Source organism: Primulina tabacum, chromosome 4, assembly GCF_025594145.1.
Source record: "Primulina tabacum isolate GXHZ01 chromosome 4, ASM2559414v2, whole genome shotgun sequence".
NCBI classification, from domain to species: Eukaryota; Viridiplantae; Streptophyta; class Magnoliopsida; order Lamiales; family Gesneriaceae; genus Primulina; species Primulina tabacum.
Genome location: NC_134553.1, coordinates 4,639,975 through 4,665,201, shown reverse-complemented (window position 1 = coordinate 4,665,201; position 25,227 = coordinate 4,639,975). Strand labels below are relative to the sequence as shown.

Sequence of the window (25,227 nt, the reverse complement as noted above, 5' to 3'; positions counted from 1 at the left end):
CATATCTAATTTTTAACTAGTATATTTTATAACAAAAATTAAACAAAATAATTCAGTAAAGCCTTACTATCAAAAAAATTCAATAAAATTAATCAGTCAAATATAGGACAAGTTGTATATATTATTAGCAAAATAAATGCACAAGTTTTGGCCAACAATAGAAAGTGTTTGATCAACTAATCTAGGAAGGATTAAATTGTTTATTTGTATTAGGATGAAATACATTTGGACTTTGCAGCTGAAACTTATCTGTAATGCAAACATTAAAATATACAAAATTTGAACAAATGCATGCTGGATGAGATATTCAGTATTTATGAATTATGCTTACTTGCAGAGTTTACAGAACATACGTGCACAATTGAGCAATCAAGATAAATATGGCATTGATACAAAAAGGCACTTAAGGAGCCTTGGTATTTCTAGTACCAGTGTCTCCCCAAAAAGTTCAATCTGTAGACCAGCGAAGCGTTTTATTAATAATACTTTCTTTCTTCGAAGTTTCAACCCTTGAGAGAATAAAAATGATAAAGTTGGAGAATAGTGACCCTAAATAAGGAACCAAATACCCCAAAGGAGGGCACAAGAAATTGCTGTATCATCACCTGGAGATCTATGTAATATAATATATTATATTAAGCTATGAAAGGAGGAAAACTATAGACAAAAGTCGACATCCATCTGAGTTACAGGTTATCAATTTTCTTCTTGTACTTGGTGCATGATCTATCACGATCGTGCTCAAATGCACACTAATCAACATCCATATCATCATCCTTTTGTCCTCTTGTCTCTGCTTCTTTGACATCCTCTTGGTTCGAGAATGAAGGCCTGGGTGGTATCAATTGTTTGCACATCCTAAAAAAAAAAATCGATAAATGAAAAGAATAAACAGGGAAAATTACTAAAGGAATGAAGGTTAATTACGAGAAGCATTTTTAGAGACATTGGTCTCCTGTGTGCAGCATCAATTTGGAAAAGTGCTAAACAGTTTTTGTCAATGCTAACTTGACTAGAGAAGCAGAACTGTTGGCAAACACAGGAGTTAGTGCATCATTAGCTATGACTCTCGCTATTATTAGATGCAGATTGTTGTGGTGCAATTGTGCTAAATCCCCATGATAGGTATAATTAAAACCACAAACCTACAACAGTATAGCTGGCTTAGTTTTAGCATAGTTGCAGGCTGAATCCTACAGTGAATAGATCAAAATTCAAGTTACTTGTAAACCAAGATAGGCGTGAAATTTCATGGATTCAGTGGATTTCTGGAGGGTAGATCTACAGCTATATCAGAAAGAAAAAATGATGGAATTAAATTCAGGTAGGAAAATAACTAAATATCCAAGTCAACTTAATAAGCTGCCCTTCATGCTTCAAATTTGATTTCCTATGAATTTCATTGGCTACACTGTCTTCCTTACTCGGTAAGGGCCTCGGTTTTCTCCTTGATGTGACTAGACCAAAGTATAGGATCAGCACTCTTGTCTAGCGAAGCCTGCTGTTGGGTCTTTTCTCGAAGCCACTGATGTGCTTTACAGCATTCAGCCCATACCTTTTAAATAAAAGACAAGCCAATCAATCACCTTTTCTTGAGAATCATCCAAACAGCATAGTCTAGCATTAAAAGAAAAAATCATTCATCAGAGTGAACCATACGGCATCTTTTTCGGCATCTCTTTCACCAGATGGAAGTGAATCTATAGCCTCCCGACACTCCACTATGCAATTCGATAGGCCCCGGGATGCCAGTGCCCTTGCCTCTTCATCATTATATCGATTTTCAATTGGATTCACCATCTAATGAAAACATTAAAAAGTAAATCAATTATCAACTGTCACCTGTTGGAAGTAAGGTTTTCAAGAATTAAAGCAAATAAACTAAATTAACCTTTTTCAAATCCTCTAATTTTCTAGTATAAATATATTCAGACTCATCATCTCCTCCATCATAAAGCCATTCTTCGGTTTGCTGCAACTTTCTGGAGATCTCTTCCTTTTCAGGATCAGTGGCAAAACTCCGAAATTTATTCAAAAGCTGTTTAGATACTTATGAGCCCCACATTGATGAATTCAATTGAGAATAAGGTGCGCAACACTTGTCACAATCAAGTAAAACAACATTCAGTCAACACATGAGAATAGAACGGTTTTGAAACTTCATGGTTCTTTTACAAAATGTGGTAGAGCCTCACATCTTGACTATTACAGTGAATCATATCATTTTCAAAAAACACGGAAAAATACGTTGGCAAACATCTGACAAACAAAAATGGCATCAGATATTGGCTCAAATTTCCACAAAAAAAGATCGCCGTATTTATGCAGAACCAGACTGATTTCATGAGCCGACCATGTTGAATCTAAACTATGTTTGTACTGACCAATTTGATCATGACCTTTTGCAAGCAACTTCATCAATCAAGCAGGCATAATAAAAGCAGAGGATGCAACAGTTAAACTTAGAGCACAAGAAAATACCTTATTTCGTGTTTCATAAACATATGACTCCAGTGTGTTTTTCTTATCTTTCGTACGCTCCATTATAATGTCTTGCTGGGTTAACTGAAACTCTTTTTCTTGAGCTTGCGAGAGCTCACCCAACATCAATCCACCATACACATTCTCCACAATGAATAAATTATGTCTATTAGTAACCTTTAGCATCTGCGTTGCATGATCCTGCATGGCAGTGGAACACTTATTTAACTTTCGAGTGTTACAATTACAAAAACTGGAATGAGCAACATGCTTAAACTAAGGTTGTCAAGATTCTTTGCTTACTCACAACAGTTTTTTTTAACAAGTTAACAGCACAAGAGAACCGTAAACATAAATTGAACAACTTTGCACCAGAAAAATTGCACAATCAAGTTGTATCTTATCAGATATTAATTTGCTTAAAATGGTTAACCAGTGGCATCGAAAGATGGTTCACCAATGCTTGCAGGCTTTCAAAACAAAGGAATCGTGGGTTTGACCCAGATTTGGAGTCTGAAATCAATGATTATGTGCAATCAGCCTCACCTCAAGGAAAAACAGCTTTATCTTAAGAATGGTGATTATGATGAGGATTTATGTCAGCTTATATCTGCTTTAATTTGACCACAAATCAAGCATCCACAAAGAATTCCATCAAAACAAGCTCAATTATTGATCTAATTGATGTAGTAAAAATAAACCAAAAAATAAGAATGAGATATTTCTAAAAGACTAGGAACGTTAAGTACATTCGACTTCAAAAAATTTGAGGTAATGTGTAAAAAGCTTTTCTAAATAAATATAATAATGGCCAATTTGAGTATAGTTAATAATATCCACACAAGTAGCAAGAATAAAGGTTGGTCATACTATTTAGGTAATATCACAAAGTTCCATTGCTTAGTTGTCAACCGTTAGCTAAACAAACAGAACAGATGGCAGATATAAACCATAAAACCGGTAATGCTAGAGGAAGAGTAGTATAGGTAAGACCAAGTCATGAAACAGCTGGGGAAACCCTAACAGCCCAGGAAAGAAACCCAGATTACAAGTTTACTAAAAAAAGATCCAAGACCCAAGTCAGGGGAGCACATAGTTAGTTACGCTACACGTACGCCTCTTGTCATTTTTCATTTTATTTGCCACTTCAACAAAGTTCAATACATTGAAATTCTCTTTTTATTTGCAATGTGTGTGATCAAGACTCAAGAGTTGAATTATTTAAGGTTTTTTCTTGTGATTGAGAGTTTATATATCAGTGGTCCTATCCGGCACCACTTCCAGAGCTTAAAAAGTGAAAACATTTTCAATTCAGTAAAAGATCATTCATCAAGTATTTCCACTTCAATTTTTTCCAGCTGGACTTACAGCTAGGCCATCCGCTTTTCCAAAATTGTCTTGATTGTGTGGATCCACATTTTCGAAAACTACAGGATGAAAGTTATTTAAAGTAGAACCATCCAAATGATGCTCGATCAGCTGCAGAAGAAACAAAGTTTCCAATAAATTGGCATCAGGTCTTCTAAAGTTCTAGCTTCATACACTCTTTGGAATTACACACCACCACTTACAAAAGCAGAATTTATGGTAACAATTCCATGTAGGTTTAGCAGAACTTCAATTTTGATCTTTGCTTTCTCTGAGTGAGAGACTTTGACAGGTGGAATCTGAAACTGAAGGAAAATTATGCAAAAAAGAATAAGATATATTGCTGAAATAAATTTAAATAGGCTAAGAAAACGAAGAACTTCAGTCTTGCGTAGAATCATGATAACATGGAAACAGTATCACGAAAAGGGAATTCACAGCGGTTTTGCAAAGTTTTCCGCTAATTTGGAATTCAATGACCAGCCAACATTTTAAACGGTTTTTCAAGTCTTTCCTTGCCTGCACGTACAGCATTTAGGATGTTTCAAATCAATGACTAGTAGAAGAGGCAAGATTCTCAGGGCGCATAATATGCACAAGAAAGCTAGAATTGCTTTCCTATCACTGTTTAATCTTTCATTTATGATTGGTACAGGTCAACCATTCGAAGTCCCAAACATTGTGTACTAGAACAAGTTTTAAAAGTTTAGCATAAGTGAATAAATTTCGCACTGCTGCAATCCACTAATACAGTTTTAAGAAGATAATTAAAAAATAGTGCATGGGAATATATCAAACTTGAAGAAGTTTATACATATGCAAGATGTGCTTGTACATTTTTTTATCTTTCAACATAAATTCATGGCATAAATGTTAGGAAAAATCATCTAATGGTTCAACGGTGGAGAATAAAGGTTACATTTCCCACTTTCAACTTTCAAGGGAAAGTAGCATTCTAGGAGTAGAAGCAGACAATGATTAACAAACATAAGGAATATTTAATTCAGATATAGTCATGGAGTATATTAGATTTTTCAGTCAAATACATAATTTGATAAATCGATCGTCAGAATTCTATTTGCTTCGTTGAGGAGAATATTACTGCTCAAATAATAATTCATGCTCTGAACTTTTTTCTAATCAAGCTATCAAGTCAGTAATAGATCCTTCTCTCTTGCAGTTCAAAGGCCCTAAATTGATGGAGGTGGCTTAAAAACCTTCAAAGTTCTTCATTTCACAGAGGTGTGGAATATGACACTTGCGCACATTACCTCTCAAAAGACAAATTACCAGCAGCATGAGTTTACCTAGCCGAAACAACAGAAACCTCAAGCAGCCCACGTGCTTATAATTTAATACGCAAAAACATTTAGCCATACTTGACACAACTTAATAAAATATATACCTTAAAAGAACTGATTCTGGTGGGTACGCCAGGAGGTAGCTCTTCCTGATTTGTATATAATGCTTCTATGTCAAGTACATCATTTCTGTGCAAAGTAAACATCTTTGTACTGGGAAAAGGATTTCTCTTGGGAAACAATGCTTTGTTCGTCGGTTTGCAGAATAATCTTTCATTAGATGCCAATCCAATCGAGAATGGGAAGCAATCCTCCACCTGAAAATGTAATGTGCCAATCTTTATTGTGCTGTCAACAAATGGGAAAAGTGGTATAGAAATGATGCTAAACATGTTCTGCTCTATCTGCACTCTTGACTAAAGGGCCTCAAAGCGAGCCACTATCCGGAAATGAAATCAGGCCTACATACCACTCTATCAAGTGAAAGTTTATTTCTGCTCATTGCGGTCAAAAAATTCATTGCAAGGTTAAAAAGCAGATACTTTAAGACAATGGTTGGATGTGACGACATGCATACCCTTATCATGTACCTCAGATATTTTTTATCATGTTTAGAAGAAAACCTATTCCAATATTTACTTATTAGATGTGATCTCCGGTTCAACCAACAGGCTCTTATTAAGAACAAGTGACTACAAGTCCTTTAAAGACGTGAATAAAAAGCAGGAATGCATAAAAAGATGATTCAATTTAGCAGAAAATATACCTCATACTCTCTAGCACGGAATGTGGAGCTAAGCATCGCGCATTGCATGGCACAGCCAAGAGCCACACATTCACTGGCATTTATTGTTCGGCGAGCCTCCTTTCTGAAAAGTGAATTCAATATTTTTGTAATGGCAGGTATTCGAGAACCTGATCCAACAACTTCAACAGTATGAACCATTTCCACAGTCAGACGAGAATCAAGTAAAGCCTTGTGGCAGGTAATCTTAATCCTTTCCAGTAAATCAGATGATAGCTTCTCAAAATCATCTCTCGTAATGTATCCCCTTACATCTTTCTCTTCCATCAAGCATTCGATATTCAGTGGTGCCTCGGGGTTAGCACTTAACACTTTCTTTAGTTTCTCACATGCCGCTCTTAACCTCATAGAAGCCCGGGCATTAGCATATACATCAATATTGTCCTGTTCCCGGAACTGAGTAGCGAAATATCTAAACAGAATCTCATCAAAGTCTCTTCCTCCTAATTTATCATCAAAAGCATGTGATAGCACCTTCATAACCCCAGGCGAAAATGATACGACAGCAACTTGTGTATCGCTATGACCAACATCAATGAAAACAACATTTGTTGTCCTATTGCTCTGAAAGTCAGTCTTATATATACCATAGCCCAGCGCAGTAGCGGTGCAGTCATGGATCAACCTTAACGATGTCAACCCGGCAATTTCTGCAGCACGCAAATATGCACGCCTCTGCAAATCTGTGAAGTAACTTGGTATACCAATCACACATTCGGTAATGTGTGTCTCAAGATTCTTTTCTGTAACCTGCTTTAAATGAGCAAGGAACATCGCTAATATCTGAATTGGTGTGAAACTTTGTATTTCATTCATGTATTGCAAGTGAATCAAAATTCCACCATCGAGGCCCTCAGATGCCTTGAAAGGAAACAATCTCAAGTCATTTTGCACGGTGGATTCACTAAATTTCCGGCCAATCAATCTCTTGATTTGATAAATGGTTGATTTTGGGTGCATGGTTGCGGAGGCAGCTCCAGCAGAACCCAGAAACCTCTGCTTTTCACCAAATGAAACCACTGTTGGAGTTTCCCTTTTCGACTCATCATTCAGCAACACATCAATCCTGCGTTGCTTAGCAGCTGCTATCACACTGTTCTCGTTTCCAATGTCAAATCCCACCGCACTCATCTGAAGCTGAAAGCCCGATCACAGAATCCTCAAATTTCAAGTAAACACGCAAAATTCTACTCCATTTAAAAGAGTTCTCAAACCCATCTTTACGAATAAATCAAACATATCCAAACGAAAACGCACTATTACTTGCATGAGATTGCCTAAACACGACGAATTCTGATTTTTTTTCAGAAAATCGAAAATTGCAAACAAAAATCGAAAAGACCAAAAAACTGACTTCACATAAAAACCAAAGCATTACATAAACTCCGCTAGCAACAGATACGAGACGCACGATCTAACCCAACTTCATAAGTGAATCGCAACGAGTACATAAGAATCAAAGAAACTGAAACGTACCTCTGGATTGCGAAAAGTTGACCAAGATGGTGGGAACCCTAACAAAAATGGGAAGTGATATTAGATATGGAGTGGATAAGAGAGAAAATCTCCGAAATTCCAGTGCTGACAAATTTTGTTATGCTCAATCACGCTGCATTCCATACACAGAGCAGACGCAGAGTATAGATTATTAAATTTGTAAAAAAAAAAAATTAACCTCTTGCATCGTAGAATATCACTAATTTCGAAACTCGAATAAACCATATATTTCCAGATTTTTTTAAAAAAATTACTATCACATTCCCATAAATTTTCATTCCAGAAAATTAAAACATTAAAAAATTAAAATTGCCTTGCCCTGGTGCTCCCAACTCAATACCATGTTAATAATAATCAACGTATCACATTCTCGCTAATTATGAGTTCACCTATACATGATATTAGTTCTTCAAGCTAAGCGATTTTCTCGTATGTCATCTCTTAAACTAATATCTAAGATATCGTCTTTAACCACCTTTATCCAAGTTTTCAATGATTTATCTCTTTTTCAAATCCTTCTATTAACATGTCAATCTAAGATATGTCAAATTGAGGTCGTGTTTGGTTTCTTCTATGACCAAACCATATTAGATATTTCTCTTTAATGTTATCCTTTATGTAGATACATCTAAATAACATATAATCATTTAATTCCTAATGTCATCCTTGCGTGTTTTGCCACGCATTCATCTTAACATATGCATCTTTGTTACACCATCTTATGCATATGTAGTCCTGTAGTGGCTCAGCACTCCGAGTCATAAAACATAGTTGGTCGAACAATAGTCTTATCATATTTTCTTTCAATTTCGGAAACATTCTGCTATCGCATAAAACTCGTGAAAATATTTACTAGCTCTACGATCGAAACACAGTATGCCTTACTTCCTGCATCTTATGTGTCTATCCACGTTTGACTTCTACATACTTGTCTCATTGAGATAACTCTTAAAGCAATCCCTCCACCTAGCTTTGTTATGCATTAAAACTCTACCATCTTCATGTTGATACATCTTATCATGCTCAAATATTTAGTGTTTCGATCTCTGGTTTTTACTATTTTAAAAATATCTTTATTTCCATCTTTTGTACCTAACCTATCATACCGATTATTATTAGTTTTTTCCATGCTCTATTATTGAGTCTCTTGGCTTGTTTATTCAACTCATACGATCTTTGGTATTTAGCTTCTTGTCATTTCTTGAAAATCTTACACTCAACTATATCAATTAGTTTCTTCCTCTTTGACATACTAATTTTAATCATTGGATTATTACATATAATGTCAATTTTTTTAAAAAAAACTTAAGAAATTCACATTATCTAATAAGACTTGAAAAAGAGAAACTAACTCCAGTTAGACAGTAAATTAGAATCTTTTGCCCCTAATTATCAAACTGCGGCTGGGGCACTTTGTTGAATCCACGTCCGTAATTATAAAGTCTGCTACAGAATAATTTTACATGTACAACATAAAATCTATAGCATAACTTAATATAATTAATATTTCAATCATTTAAAAACAGATATACATATATTATTAATATCTTGCCACAATTCATATATTATGAAAACTGGTATTTTACACATAGTATTATTTCATGAAATTGATTGTTAAAAATAATAAGTATTGATGTTTGAAAATTTATTGAAATTATTGCTATAATAAAATGAATATAATTAAATATTATTATAAAAATTATTATGTGAAAAATATTCATATCATTTGAGATAACACTTAAATGAGAATAACATTTTTTGTCGTTAAATTGACTTAATTTATATTGATTGAATGGAACTGTTACTAATATATATATATTATTTGTGTATCAAAATTTCAAACAATAAAAAAATATTTTTCAAAAAATCCATTTTTTTTTCATTTATTAGATGAATATATTTTTATTAAAAATGTTAATTATTTTTTAGAACATATTAAAAAATATTTATATTGAAATTTCATTTAATAATAATAATAATAATAATAATAGCAATTTATGAACACTCAATATATCAATATACACCATGAAAATCTTTTAAAAAGTTGAAAAAATGCAATATCATATAAAAAATTTGTATTTTATTTAATATATTAGATAGTAATGATAACTAAATATATAAAAATAACACAAAACTTTAAATCATAACTGAAATGATATAATAAATATAGACATTTAAATATATTTTACATTTTCAAAAGACATCGAATTCAAAATATTTTTTTTAAAAAAATAAAAGACTTCACGTTCAATTTTGCATTTATTTCTTATTTATTTTCAAATGTTTAATATAGTATGTGAATACATTAATACTAATAATTATTTATTTTTCTGGTAATTTTTTTGCGACAACTTCTCAAATATCACAAAAACTTTGTTTATAAATCTTAAGCAATAGAAAAATATTTGTCTATATAGATATAAATTTTGTCTATCAAGTTTTTAAGCCATAAATGAATATTTTAAAAATTATAACATCTAAAAGAATATTTATATTGAAGTTTTAATTAAGATACACAATAATATCAAATCATTTTTCCAAAACTCATGAGGACGCTCTTTTAAGAAGGTTGGAAATCGTAATATTATATAAAAAATTATATTTTATTTAATATAATAAAGACTAATGAAAACTAAATATATAAAATAGCACAAAACTCAATACAATAACTAAAAATAAATAAAATGATATAAAATATAGAAAATTAAATGTATTTTATATTTTCAAGAGAAATTAAATTCAAAATTGATTTTTTTAAAAAAACATTGAAAAGATTTCACATTTAGTTACTCATTTATTTTTTTATTTAAAAATATCTAAAGCGGCGAGTAAATATATTAATATTAATAAATATTTATTTTTTAGTAATTTGTTCGTATGAACTTTTCAAATATATCAGAAACTCTGTTTTTTATATGTATTAGTACCTCATCCGTGCAAAAAGATGAATACGTTTAATTATTCATCCGTGCACGAAGTATTGAAACTAGCAAGTATGAACGTTTAAATAATTACTTAAAATTATTAATATAATAAATACGTTTAATTATTATATAAAATAATTTATACCATTTGAAATCATATTCAAATAAGGATAATAATTCTGCCGTAAATTAAATAGTAATAATAATAATAATATTGATGTATGAACAATAAATACACAGAAAATTCACGATGTCATGTTCACAAAAATATTGAAAAACTTAATAATATTTAAATTTTTTATAGTTTATTTAATATTTTAAATAGTATGGAGAACTAAATATATAAAAATAACATAAACAAAAAATCGTAACCAAAATTAAATGAAATGATACGATCAATGCAAACATTTAATAATGTTATTTACACTCCACTTTTTTCTAAAATACACTTAGTATTTATTTCCTTACGCTGAAATGCTTAACATGTCTTAAAATGATTTTTTAAAATATTGATATAATCATAGAATTTTTTTTATACATTTATTTTATAAACTATAAAATATATCAAAACTAATTAACAAAAACTCTTATGAGACTGTATCGTGAGTCAATTTATGATATTGATCTTTTACTCGACCTGACTAATAAAAAATATTGTTTATGTCAAAATTATTATTTTTCACTCAAGATACGAACCAAATCGATTCGTCTCATTAATATGGGTATGTGAAACCATCTAACAGAAGATTTAATATTGTTGTTAGTATTTTTTTTCTTCAAAAATATATAGTAACAAATTTTAAGATAGTTCTTTTCAAATAATAATTATTTTTTATTTCTAATATTTATTTATTTAATTTAATGAATTGCAAAAAAATTGTAAATACTTGAATTGTTCATAATTATTGTGTGTCATTGTAGATTTAAGTTTTTCGAATAAATATGTCTTTAATGAAATAATAAATATTTGTACTCTTATTTTTTAAAGTAATTTATTACTTTAATTACATATAAATATTTTTTTGTTTAATGTTATTTTAAAATCAATACATTTAAATATATATATATATATATATATATAAGAGAAATATTATTATTCTTTAAAATAAATTAATTAATAATATAAAAATTGAAATATTATTAAATGTAACATTAATTCACTTTTATTTCTTTTTTAGCATAAATTTTTTGACGTAAACTTACTGTATATAATAACAATTCTACTTTTATATGTTTATATATAATATATAGACATAGATACAGAGATTATGATTCAACGTTGGGCCCTTCCTTTGGTAAACCACAAGGCCGAAATATTAGATTTATTTTGTGTGGGGATGTTCATGGAGAACGAATTAGCTTCATTTTTACAACATAATAATGATGATAAATGTCAATCAATAACTAAGAAATTGTTGTGAAAAAGTAAAAATTTATGGTAAAAAGTAAAAATCTCAAACTCTCAAAATTTACCAAACTACACACTTTATAATATTTTTCTCTCTACTCAATTGTGATTTTCTTCACAAATGAGAGATCTATTTATATGAAATCTTTACAAATAATCCAAAAATAAAATACATCATTACCTACATCATCACACACTAATTTTCAATATTTACAACTCTTATTTTCAACATTCAAATATTCAACATTCAAATATTCAATACTCACATTTTAAATATATTTTTCAACACTCCCCCTTGTGATGATGATCATAATGATTGTCTTCATTACGTGTTTTTATACTGCCTCGTTAAAAACCTTACTAGGAAAAACCCATTGGGATAAAAACCATAGTAAGGGAAAAAGAGTGCAGTCACGTAAACTCCCCCTCATGTTGACACGAACAATTCTTCACAAATTTCGTAGATTGCGCATCCCAATATTATATATGTGCTTTCTGAATATTGACGTAGGAAGTGCCTTTGTGAAGAGATCTGATGAGTTTTCACTTGATTGAATGTGACGAACATCAATATATTTATTCTTCTCTAGCTCCTTAGTGAATGCGAAGAACTTAGGAGGAATATGTTTAGTTCTGTCGCTTTTTATGTATCCTTCTTTCATTTGAGCAACACATGCAGCATTATCTTCATATAGTATCACAGGCTTCTCATCAGATGATAATCCGCATGAAATTTGGATATGTTGGGTCATTGATTTTAACCACACACATTCACGACTTGCTTCATGTAGTGCAATAATCTCGGCATGATTTGATGAAGTTGTTACGAGCGTTTGTTTCTGAGAACGCCAAGATATTGCAGTGCCTCCACGAGTAAATACATATCCAGTTTGGGAACGTGTCTTGTGTGGATCAGATAAGTATCCAGCATCAGCATAACCAATTATACTTGGATTAGCATCTTTTGAATACAAAAGTCCCAAGTCTGTCGTTCCTCGTAGATAACGGAATATATGTTTAATTCCGTTCCAGTGTCTCTTTGTTGGATATGTGCTAAATCTTGCCAACAGATTCACGGCAAAAGATATATCAGGCCTTGTACAATTTGTAAGGTACATAAGGGCACCGATGGCACTTAGATATGGTACTTCTGGACCAAGAATATCTTCATCATCTTCACATGGACGGAATGGATCTTTTTCTATGTTTAATGATCTAACAACCATTGGAGTACTTAAAGGATTTGCTTTATCCATATTAAAACGTTTAAGGATCTTTTCTGTATAATTTGTCTGGTGAACAAACATTCCACATTCTTTTTGTTCAATTTGTAAACCCAGACAATACTTGGTTTTTCCAAGATCCTTCATTTCAAATTCTTCCTTCAAGTATGACACAACTTCTTGAATTTCTTTATTCGTTCCAATGATGTTTAAATCATCAACATATACAGCAATAATTACGCATCCGGATGTTGTTTTCTTAATGAAAACACAAGGGCATATTGAATTATTTACATATCCCTTTTTCATCAAGTGATCACTTAGTCGATTATACCACATTCGACCTGATTGCTTTAACCCATATAATGATCTTTGTAATTTCACAGAATAACATTCCCTGGGTTTTGAACTTTGTGCTTCAGGCATCTTAAATCCTTCAGGGATTTTCATATATATATTACTATCAAGTGATCCATATAAATAAGCTGTAACAACATCCATAAGACGCATTTCTAAATTTTCAGATACCGCCAAGCTAATCAAATACCGAAACGTAATTGCATCCATCACAGGAGAATACGTTTCTTCATAATCAATTCCAGGCCTTTGAGAAAAACCTTGTGCAACAAGTCGAGCTTTATATCTTACTATTTCATTTTTCTCATTTCGCTTTCGAATAAAAACCCATTTGTATCCAACAGGTTTTACACCTTCAGGTGTAAGGACTATAGGTCCAAAAACATTACGTTTATTTAGCGAATTTAATTCAACCTGGATGGCATCTTTCCATTTTATCCAATCCTGCCGATTTTTACATTCACCAAAAGATTTTGGTTCATGATCTTTGTTATCATTTATGATGTCGATTGCCACATTATAAGAAAATATATCATCAATTTCATCTATATCTTTTCGGTTCCATATTTTTCCAGTATTAATATAATTGATAGAGATTTCATGATTCTCGTCAGTTTGTGGTTCTGACAGAACATTTTCATCATCATGTGTTTCTTCAGGAACACCATTCTCTATTTTGTGATCCTCATGTGTTTCTTCAGAAACGTCATTCTTTATTTTGTGATCATCGTGTTTCTCTATGAATTTTCTTTTTCGAGGATTTTTATCCTTGGAACCGACTGGCCTTCCACGCTTCAGGCGTTTAATGACATCATGAGTATCTTCCATTTGTTTCTTTGGAATTTCAATTCGAGCAGGGGCATTTGTAGCATGTATATATGATTTAGTTACCCCTTTTGTGTCTGCAAATGCATCTGGTATTTGATTTGCTATTCTTTGCAAGTGTACAATTTGTTGTACATCTTTTTCACATTGTTTTGTTCTTGGATCCAGATGTAACAATGATGATACATACCATGTAATTTCCTTTTCGGTATGTTTCTGTTCTCCCCCTAACATTGGGAAGATTTCCTCATTAAAATGACAATCAGCAAAACGTGCTGTGAACACGTCGCCTGTCTGAGGTTCAAGATATCGAATGATTGATGGACTATCATAACCGATATAAATTCCAACCTTTCTTTGAGGTCCCATTTTCTTTCGTTGCGGTGGTGCAATAGGCACATACACCATACATCCAAAAATTCTCAGATGAGAAATGTCTGGTTCTTTACCAAATGCAAGCTGCAATGGGGAGTATTTATGATATGCACTTGGTCTGATGCGAATTAATGAAGCAGCGTGTAAAATTGCATGTCCCCATATAGAAATAGAGAGCTTTGTTTTCATAATCATTGGTCTAGCAATCATTTGCAGACGTTTAATCAATGATTCAGCCAATCCATTCTGTGTATGTACATGAGCAACAGGATGCTCAACAATGATTCCCATAGACATACAATAATCATTGAAAGTTTGGGAAGTAAATTCACCAGCATTATCAAGTCTAATTTTCTTGATTGTATAATCGGGAAATTGATTCCTCAATTTTATTATTTGAGCAAGTAATCTTGCAAATGCAACATTTCGAGTTGATAATAAACATACATGTGACCATCTGCTGGAGGCATCAATCAATACCATAAAGTATCTGAATGGTCCACATGGTGGATGGATTGGTCCACAAATATCACCCTGAATACGTTCAAGAAACATTGGTGATTCAGTTTGGATTTTGACTGGTGATGGTCTTATAATAAGTTTTCCAAGAGAACATGCTTTACATTGAAACTTATTATTCTGAAAGATCTTCTGGTCTTTCAGTGGATGACCATGTGTATTTTCTATAATTCTTCGCATCATTGTTGAACCAGGATGTCCCAATCGATCATGCCAATTGGTTAATATCGAAGAATTATCAACTACCATGTTTGATTCAATGGGACTTATATGTGTATAATGCAATCCAGTAGGGAGCATTGGTAGTTTTTCAATCACATATTTCTTTCCTGATTTATAAGTGATAAGACACATATATTTCTCATTCCCTTCATTCATTGTTTGAGTATCATACCCATGGGAATATATATCATTAAAACTCAACAAATTTCTTTTCGATTGTGGTGAATATAAAGCATCATTGATCAAAAATTTTGTACCATTAGGTAACAAAAATTGTGCTTTACCACATCCTTTAATCAAGTCTACAGGGCCTGATATTGTATTCACCTTTGTTTTTGTTGGTTTTAGTTCCAAGAAATATCTTTTATCTCGGAGGATAGTGTGCGTTGTACCACTATCGGGTATGCAAACTTCAGCTTTGCTCATAGCATTTTCCATATTTGAACTTCAAAAAAATATGCAATGAAATAAATTACTTGCAATATATATTTAAATATAACACAAATCATAATTATACAATAAAACATTATTCTATGAATACATGAAAAATAGATTTTTGTACATTTATATTCTACCATTATATTGTTCATTTTCAGAGAAATCGTTGAGAAAATCCGCAGCATCAATATTGTTCATTTCTATCCCACCAACATATTGATCATTTCCAGAGAAATCATTCATAAAATCACCAGCATCAAAATGAGTTGAATCACTCAAACGGTCACTGCGTTCAGTGAAGTTGGTCTCCTTTTCTTTCCCCTTTAATGATTCTTTATAAAGTTTACAAAGGTGCTCAGGGGCTCGACAAACTTTGGACCAATGTCCTGAAGTACCACATCTGTAACAAGAACTTTCATATCTTTTTGAGTGCTTCTCATTAACACTTGTATTCTCATGATGCCTTTTCTGTGGATGGTTTGGGACGTTCTTTTGAGATGAGTTATAAAAATAACTATCTCGATTATTTTCAAAACCACGGCCTTGACCACGACCACGGCCAATTCCACGTCCACGTCCACGTCCGCGTCCACGACCTCGACCTCGACCAAAACCTTGTCTTTGAATTTGATTTTGGTTTCCAGGTTTAAATTCATTTTTATTTACAGCATTTACTTCTGGAAATGCTGTTGATCCAGTGGGTCGGGACTGATGATTTCTCATTAATAGCTCGTTGTTTTTTTCCGCCACAAGAAGACAGGCGATGAGTTCAGAATATCTCGCGAATCCACGTACTCTATATTGTTGCTGTAGAGTAATATTTGATGCATGAAACGTGGAAAATGTTTTTTCAAGCATCTCAGATTCTGTGACCTCATGTCCACAAAATTTTAATTGCGAGATTATTCTATACATCGCCGAATTGTAATCACTGACTTTTTTAAAGTCTTGGAATCTCAATGTATTCCATTCATCCCGGGCGGTCGGAAGTATAACTTCTCTTATATGTTCGAATCTTTCTTTTAATCCCTTCCACAAAGCCATGAGATTTTTTTCAGTCAGATATTCACATTTCAATCCATCGTCGAGATGTCGACGCAAAAATATCATGGCTCTTGCCTTTTCTTGTGACGTGCATATGCCATTTTCTTTAATGGTCTCGCTTAGACCCAATGACTCAAGATGCATTTCTACATCTAGAGTCCATGGCATATAATTCTTTCCCGTGATGTCGAGCGCAACAAATTCGAGCTTTGTTAAATTTGACATGATGGTACTAAAAAAAATTACGATGCATTTTATTAGTTAATGAATATTGCAATACAAAGTAATGGATAAACAACAAGTAAAAGCATTTGTAAAAATAAAGAAAACACACGAGGAGGATATTCTCCGATAAATAAAAGACTCGTGAGTATGATAACCAAAATAATTAAAAATAACCTTGAGAAAGCCATCTTCTTTTTTCTTCGAAAAATTTGATGATGAATAATTTTTAGAGAAGAAGAGAAAGTTGGAGTGATGGAATGTGTTTGTGAGATCATATTTACAGGGCAAAAACTAGCCGTTTTTTACCATTTATGACCGTTGGGGTACAAAAAAAAATAAAGGTATGTATTTGTATAATTTTATGGTAATAATATGATATATATAATATTAGACATGTTTAAATAATTATGTATATCATATCATAATATTATAATGAGTGTCATAATTTATTTTGTTTAAAAACCTTATAGGCTTTTATACTTGTCGTATCCCTTACCGGGAGTGTGGGATGTCGTCTTAACATCCTCCCAGGATTTATAACAAGTTTATGAAAAATTTATTTTTATTATTTCTAATAATAACATTATATTGTATATTAAATAAATACACAATAAATAAATAACAGTAAAATAAATATAATTATTTTTGTTACCTTTTTTCTTCTGTTTGGAGCTTGGAAAAGTATGTAGGACTTTTAGAGCTTCGTGCTGATAACGTGTTGTGAAAAAGTAAAAATTTATGGTAAAAAGTAAAAATCTCAAACTCTCAAAATTTACCAAACTACACACTTTATAATATTTTTCTCTCTACTCAATTGTGATTTTCTTCACAAATGAGAGATCTATTTATAGGAAATCTTTACAAATAATCCAAAAATAAAATACATCATTACCTACATCATCACACACTAATTTTCAATATTTACAACTCTTATTTTCAACATTCAAATATTCAACATTCAAATATTCAATACTCACATTTTAAATATATTTTTCAACAGAAATTACAATAAAGACAATTTAGAAGTCCATAAATAATATTCGAGAATTGAGATGTCTCAAATTTAGCTCGGTTAATTGGTCAATTAAACTCATTTTGAAGTATAATAACCTGAACTAATTAAACTCATTCTGAAGTCTTACTCTTTTCTTACCGCTGATCATGTCATTGACAGAAAAAATATTACCCGTTAAGATCATATGTCATTCTTTTATGGCCCACCTAGCTACTCTCACTAGGGATGTCAACTTTCCCCACGGGTTTGGAGCCCCGTGGGAAAAACCCGATCCCCGATTTTTCCTGGTTCGGGGATTTTTTTAAATCATCGATGATGTTCGGAATGAGTATGAGATTACTATCCCCATCCACGAATCCATCCCGAAAATAATATCAATTATAAAATAATATTATTATTAGTATTAATAATATAATAATATTATTTTTAAAAATATTAATAATAATATTATTATTATTAATATTGATATTAATATTACAACTAATAATAATAGATAAATAATAAGTTTTGATTTGATAAAATTTTCGAATCTGTCATCGTCTTGACATATTAATATTTTTGAAATGGGGATGAGAGAGGCGATGAGAAGTTTATCCCCGGACCCGAAAAAGCGGGGATCGAGACAGGTATAGGGGTGAGGATGAAATTCGGGGACGGAGATGGGGATGGCAAACCCGACCCCACCCCATCCCATTGTCATCCCTAACTCTCATTTTTCTACCGTCGGTCATGTCTCCAGCATAGACAATATTATCCATTAAGATTTAATTTCACTCTTTTACGATCCACCTGGCCAACCAGTTTAAACGGCGCAACGTTAGCAGTTTGACGTAAAAGAACTTTCTAAGAGGTTACCTGTCTCAATAGTACTCCCCACTTATACACGCTTAACCTAATATTTTTATTAATATAAAATATAACCAGATGAAATTTGAGACTTTATATCCATATTTTTAAAAAAATAAATATATAATTAAGGTAGCTACTTAAATTACACACATACACAAAAATTCAATCAAATTTGAATCCAAATTAAAACTTCACAAATCATGTCTACCATATATGCAATTTCGTATGTAGTTTCAGATGGCCAAACAAATATGCTTTTTGCGCACCCCCCCCCACCCCCCCACTCCGAATCGTTAATTTATTTACGATTTTCTTTATTGGTATCATTTCGTTGATTAGCTTATTTTTTATGTATAAATTTTTTTATTTTGATAACTATTGCTACTAATTACCATCTAATGGCTCTTGAAAACACAATTTAGCATATTCTTCAAAAATCAAGTTGATTGTTGTAGCACTTTCAAAGTTAACAAAACGACTTTCCTTTTGTATAATACAAAATCATCGGATGCAATCAAAACAAAAGATATTTCGACTTATTTAGATTATTTACATATTGGCAAATTAAATTATGTAATAAATGAGGAATTATATATGTTTTTATTCGGCATGTTAAAAATGATGAACCCCGAGTTATGATATTGCATATTTATCATCGAATTCTTCGAAAACCCCATTATATATTCATTCATATATATATATATCAATTTTTTTTAAAAAAATGAGAAGCATAATAACCAGGAACAAACCTTTTCACTGCGCAAAAATGGGATCCAACAGACTACCTGCTTGCTTAATCACGGTATAATGAACTGAAGTGACAAACACCCCCACTTTCGTCTGACTTACAGAACAAGAACGAGAAAGAAAAGTACTTAAAAATACGAGAAAGTGCATATGTTAGAAACTCAAAGCACTGAAGGGATCGTCGAACCAACAGTTGTGCCCCGTTTGGCACGCAGCAATTGCTTCCAAGATTTCAACGCACAGTTAACTTGCTTGCAGATATCAGATTTAGCAGAGGAAACTGCGGAAACGAAACCCCTTTTCATCTTCTTCAGCCTCCTGCCAATCTTGATTTTTAATCGAACTATTCTAATTCTGAGCCATGATGATGATCTCCTCGTATTGTCTGCTTTCTGCAAAGTCTTGTAAATCAAGAACTGCGCCAGCCTGTGCTGTGTTTCTTGGGGATCTTCGCGTTCAATCCTCGAGTAAGAGTATGGCCTCTTTGAAACAGCCATTTTAACTTGGAGATGGAGAAGCGATCAGGGAAGTGTGTCTTAGACTGCAGAATTTATAGGAAGTAGCTGTATAGTTATATTTATTTCTATTTCTATAGTTTTATTTTAGTCTTTTTAATATATTATAATATGAATTTATTAAAATACATGAATATTATAATTGATGCATTTATATTTTATTATTATTATTATCAATAATTAAGGTGTATTAGTTCGTCTAAAAAAGGACTATTAGTATAATAGAGCAGATAATTTTGATAATATATACTTAATCTATATCAAATATATCGAGTGTATCAACGTCGAAAGTGGGGTTAGACGCAAATTTAATCAAATCCCCCAATTAAGACAAAAAGTTACTAATTTTGCATAACTAATATTTTATCCGTGTATTTTATTTTATGAAATTAATGATTTAAATGAACATGTATTAGTATTTAAATAATTATTAAAATTATTGATATAATAATATATTGAATATACTTAAATTTTAATATTGTTACAAAAAAATTATTATAAAAAATATTCATATCATTTGAGATAACTCTTAAATGAGAAGAAAAATTTTTTGCCGACTTTTTTATTTTGGTTTACTTAAACTGTAACTAATACAGAAAAAGGAAAAAAATCTAAAAATCATATATTATTTCGTCTATTAAGTTCTAATTAAGATTATTAATAACAATAGCAATTTATAGACAATCATTATACCAAAATTCACGATTGACACTCTTTTAAAAAATTTGAAAATATAATATTATACGAAAAAATAATATTTTACATAAAAAATAAAGAGTATTGAGAACTAAATATATAAAAGTGACATAAAACTCAAAATCTTAACCTAAATTAAATAAAATGATATAATTATTTAAACATTTAAATATAGTTTATATTTTCATGAGATATCAAATTCAAATTTTGAATTAAAAAAATTTGAAAATACTTCACATTTAATTACGGATATATTTCTTATTTGTTTTCAAATATTTAATGAATTTATAACACTTTTTTTGACGAAAATTTTCTAAAAATATTATAAAAACTCTGTGTTTATATATATATATACACACACATGGTAATTTGATTTTGTTTAGAAAAATAATTAAAAGGTGATCTGCTCTCTTCATATCAATTGGATATTATATTACATTCAAAAGATAAGTATCTCAATTAAAGTGTGTTTCAGTTTGGTGAAGAAACAGTGCATGTGGTTGAAAATTGTGAGATCCGATTGGATTTATTGAGCAGGATTGTGCTGGCCAAGGGGCACACCATTTTCTTTCTTTACACAGTCAAATCAAATAAATACACCGGTTGAACTTATTTGAAAACACTGTACCTCTTCCACAACCCAAAATGTCCAAATTTTTGGTAAACAAAAATATTAGACCAGACACCGACACATACTTAAAACTCACATTCTGCTCGATGTGCAAATCTTCAACAATATATTTTGTAATTTGATAATAATATTTTGGGACCTATTCTAATTTTCGTGTACCTGCTCTGCTGGAAGACATCGTACTCCATTAAGATAAGACTTTGAAAGCTAATATTGAGTTCACAAGTCATTCGCCACTCTTTGCATTTGGAGTTTTGACTCCTAATATTGCTCTATGTATATTGTGGGATATGTTTTAGAAAATAAATAAACATCAATCAAACGTGTGCCCATTAGTCTTCATAGTGCGCAACGGTTTGTTGTCTTTTATAGATGTGGTCAACAATGGAAAATACAAAAAAATCTAAATAGAAAACCAAATCAAACCAATCCGATTTGGGATACAAACATTAAAACTTCAAGTTTACGTGGTTTGATTTTGGATTACATATATCAAAATCGAACCAACTTATTAACACTTCTAAGTTTATGTGATTTGATTTTGGATTATATATTTTGTAAGATGATATTTAGTGAACTAAGTATATTTTTGTATGTTTTAGTTGATTATTACTTGTTAACTATACATTTTATGTGTCAAAAGTTTTCATGTTTTCTCATTCTTGCTGGGGTGGACTCCGAAAGATTCAGGAGTCTGACAGGAGCAACAGCAACCCTGAAAACAAAAGCCATTAACAGGAAATAGCGATTTTATTCACCAAAACTCGAGGCATCTTCTTTCTTACCAGATACAAACAAGTGATATATTATGCATCTACATCACGTACAAAGAACAAGCAGGCTCTTTGCAAATGGACTCGACTCCACACATATTTTACAGATCAAAATTAATTATCAAACAAATATCTAGTAGTTTAAGAAACATATGAGTGTCGTCTCTTTACAGTTGTTGCAGCTTAACCAACCGATCCTTCCAGTTTCAAGCTCATGAGCTGGTTAACCTCGGCGCCAAATTCATCTGGAAGTTCATTGAAGACGTCCCGGCAGAACCCAGAGATCATGGAAGCCATCGCTCTCTCATAATCAATACCTCTTTGTTGGAAGTAAAATAACTGGTCATCACCAATCTTCGAGGTGGTGGCTTCATGTTCCACACGAGCTGAAGGGTTCTTCGCCTGTTAAGAGAACAAGTTGAGTTGATAGACAACCTTAGAATCTAAAAAGATTTTATGTCACAACTTCTGGATTTGTTTTGTGATGGTTCCAGCTTTTACATTTCAGGCGTAATAGCTAATTATACTATCAAACTTTTGGCACACACATGAACGAGCACCATACCTACAATATCTTCAAAAACCAAGAATATACGAGCAAATTCAATCTCCTTCCCTAGACACGAAAACCTAAGACAACTAAAATCCAGGAAGCTTAGAGCTGTATCTTGCCCGTTGTCACTAGGACTATTGCGCCCTCAACAAACAGAGACAAGATATGAGATGTTGAGATTACTATTATCACATTATCACACTCAATATGAGCGTCAGATAAAATTTATTTATTTCCACAAAATTCCCAAACTATCCAAATTAAGACAGCAAAGATATACCAGGTGAGAATGTAAAGGAAAAGAATAAACAAATTCAGTAGGAACTTATAATTTTGAATTTCAATTTCGACCACATCGTTCCAACATCAAAATGGAGCCCAGATCATGAAACAAAACCAACTGAGGTGCAAGGGTCCAATCAATACGTGCCAATCTTTAATACAAAACCAATTAGATCACCTTGAACAATCACATATCAAACCAACAAAACCATACAAAAGAAAAGAACGTAACATCTAGAGCAAACAAAATGCAGAGAATTTCAAATAAATACCTGAATATATGGATAAGTATTGGCAGCTGCATTGCTTCCGATAAGCATAGAGTCGCATTGAGAGGAATTCCGAGCGTTATCTGCATTGGACAATACTTGGACTAGACCTCTATAACAATTCCTCGAATGCCCAGCAGAAATTCCTTTCGAAATGATTCTACTCTTAGTATTCTTCCCCTTATGTATCATCTTTGTCCCCGTATCAGCCTGCTGATAGTTATTGGTCAATGCCACAGAATAAAATTCACCAACAGATTCATCACCCTCTAAGACAACACTTGGGTACTTCCAAGTAATAGCAGAACCCGTCTCAACTTGTGTCCAGGATATCCTGGATCGAGCTCCAGCACACAAACCTCTCTTGGTCACAAAATTATAGATCCCTCCTCTCCCCTGAGCATCGCCCGCATACCAATTCTGAACCGTGGAATACTTAATCTCGGCACCGGCATGGCAATACAACTCCACCACCGCTGCATGTAACTGATTAGTATCATATGAAGGAGCAGTGCACCCCTCTAAGTACTCCACTGAACTTCCTTCATCTGCAACTATCAAGGTCCTCTCAAACTGCCCAGTTTCCAAGGCATTTATCCTAAAATATGTCGAGATTTGCATAGGACACTTTGTATTCTTAGGTATGTAAACAAACGAACCATCACTAAACACTGCTGAATTCAAAGCTGCATAAAAGTTATCATCTGCAGGAACAATTCTCCCCAAATACTTTCTAACCAAATCTGGATACTCTTTGACAGCTTCAGAAATAGAGCAGAAGATCACGCCAGCCTTCTCTAAAGTCTTCCTATGTGTAGTGGCAATAGAAACACTGTCAAGAACCGCATCCACCGCTACGTTAGCCAATCGATTCCTTTCATTCAAAGGAATCCCGAGCTTATCAAAGTATCTGATAAGCTCCGGGTCAGCCTCATCAAGACTATCCAAAGTTGGCTTCTTTATTGGCTCAGAATAATAACAGAGATCTTGAAAATCAATTCTAGGGTACTGATTATCAGACCATTTAGGCTCTTTCATATTGCAAAATCTCTCATAAGATTTCAATCTAAACTTCAACATCCAATTGGGCTCACCCTTTCTTGAAGAAATTAACCTAACAGTTTCCTCAGAGAGCCCCTTGGGGATGGAAAATGAATCAATCTCCTGCGTGAAACCCCATTTATAGTCTCTTTTCAAGAATTTGTGAAGTGGGTCATCGTCATCTGCAGTCGATGTATCCTTACTCGGGGAATGGACGGTGGTATGGGAATCATAGCTGACGTCGGCCCTAATCTTGTGAACACCTCTTGAATTGGGGCTTCTGATAAAGGGAGATCTGAGGCTGGAGTGAAATAGAGTCCCTTTGGACAGTTCCGATATGGGTTGTGGAGAGAAGGGTGAAATTCCGTTGGAGAGAAGAGCAGCCATTCGGCGGGTTGTGGCGGTGAAGACTGCAAATGGAAATTGTTCAAGGCCACCAAGTTGGAAAGGATTTCTAAAATAAATCGAGTGATTACCGCGTGCCTTGTTATATATATCGTTCCGTTTCACTGCGTGTGTGTGGTTTTTTTCAGATATTTTGGTATGATATAAATATTAATTTTTTGACGGATATTTAAAGATTGACGATGAAGTTGAATATTTGACGAAATGAAAACAGATATGATAAATAAAAATGAAGACAAAAAATATGTAATCTTGCCTGAACCCTACCTATTTTCATCCGAGTCCAGAGTGAATTTCAGTGTTTGTCATATTTATTTTTTGTAATTAGATTAGATTAGATGTTAACCATCCAAAACTAGAGTTTTATTTATCGAATAAATGTACATGAATACTATATGATTAAAAATAAGATAATCATAAAAAATAATTTATAAATTTC

At 32.4% G+C, this 25,227-nt stretch overlaps 2 protein-coding genes across 6 annotated transcripts; both read right to left on the bottom strand.

The window, feature by feature from the left end:
• Window positions 1-361: 361 nt before the first annotated feature.
• LOC142542654 (heat shock 70 kDa protein 16) lies at window positions 362-7,695 on the bottom strand. Of its 5 annotated transcripts, none has more exons than XM_075649407.1 (10): window positions 7,432-7,693; window positions 5,917-7,092; window positions 5,255-5,467; window positions 4,053-4,148; window positions 3,850-3,960; window positions 2,482-2,682; window positions 1,892-2,038; window positions 1,660-1,800; window positions 1,425-1,555; window positions 362-858 (listed from the first exon to the last, which is right to left on the bottom strand). In XM_075649407.1, exons 2-10 carry the CDS (start codon window positions 7,084-7,086, stop codon window positions 753-755), a joined length of 2,316 nt encoding a protein of 771 aa, XP_075505522.1. In that variant the 5' UTR covers window positions 7,087-7,092; window positions 7,432-7,693; the 3' UTR covers window positions 362-752. The 5 variants fall into 5 exon arrangements, with proteins under 5 accessions (XP_075505522.1, XP_075505521.1, XP_075505520.1 ...); XM_075649406.1 differs by having other exon boundaries at window positions 4,053-4,154; window positions 5,917-7,086; XM_075649405.1 differs by having other exon boundaries at window positions 4,053-4,154; window positions 7,432-7,691.
• Window positions 7,696-22,196: 14,501 nt separating this feature from the next.
• Window positions 22,197-24,867, bottom strand: LOC142542653 (iron-sulfur cluster assembly SufBD family protein ABCI8, chloroplastic-like). The gene is made up of 2 exons (XM_075649403.1): window positions 23,346-24,867; window positions 22,197-22,640 (listed from the first exon to the last, which is right to left on the bottom strand). Exons 1-2 carry the CDS (start codon window positions 24,768-24,770, stop codon window positions 22,422-22,424), a joined length of 1,644 nt encoding a protein of 547 aa, XP_075505518.1. The 5' UTR covers window positions 24,771-24,867; the 3' UTR covers window positions 22,197-22,421.
• Window positions 24,868-25,227: the final 360 nt, after the last annotated feature.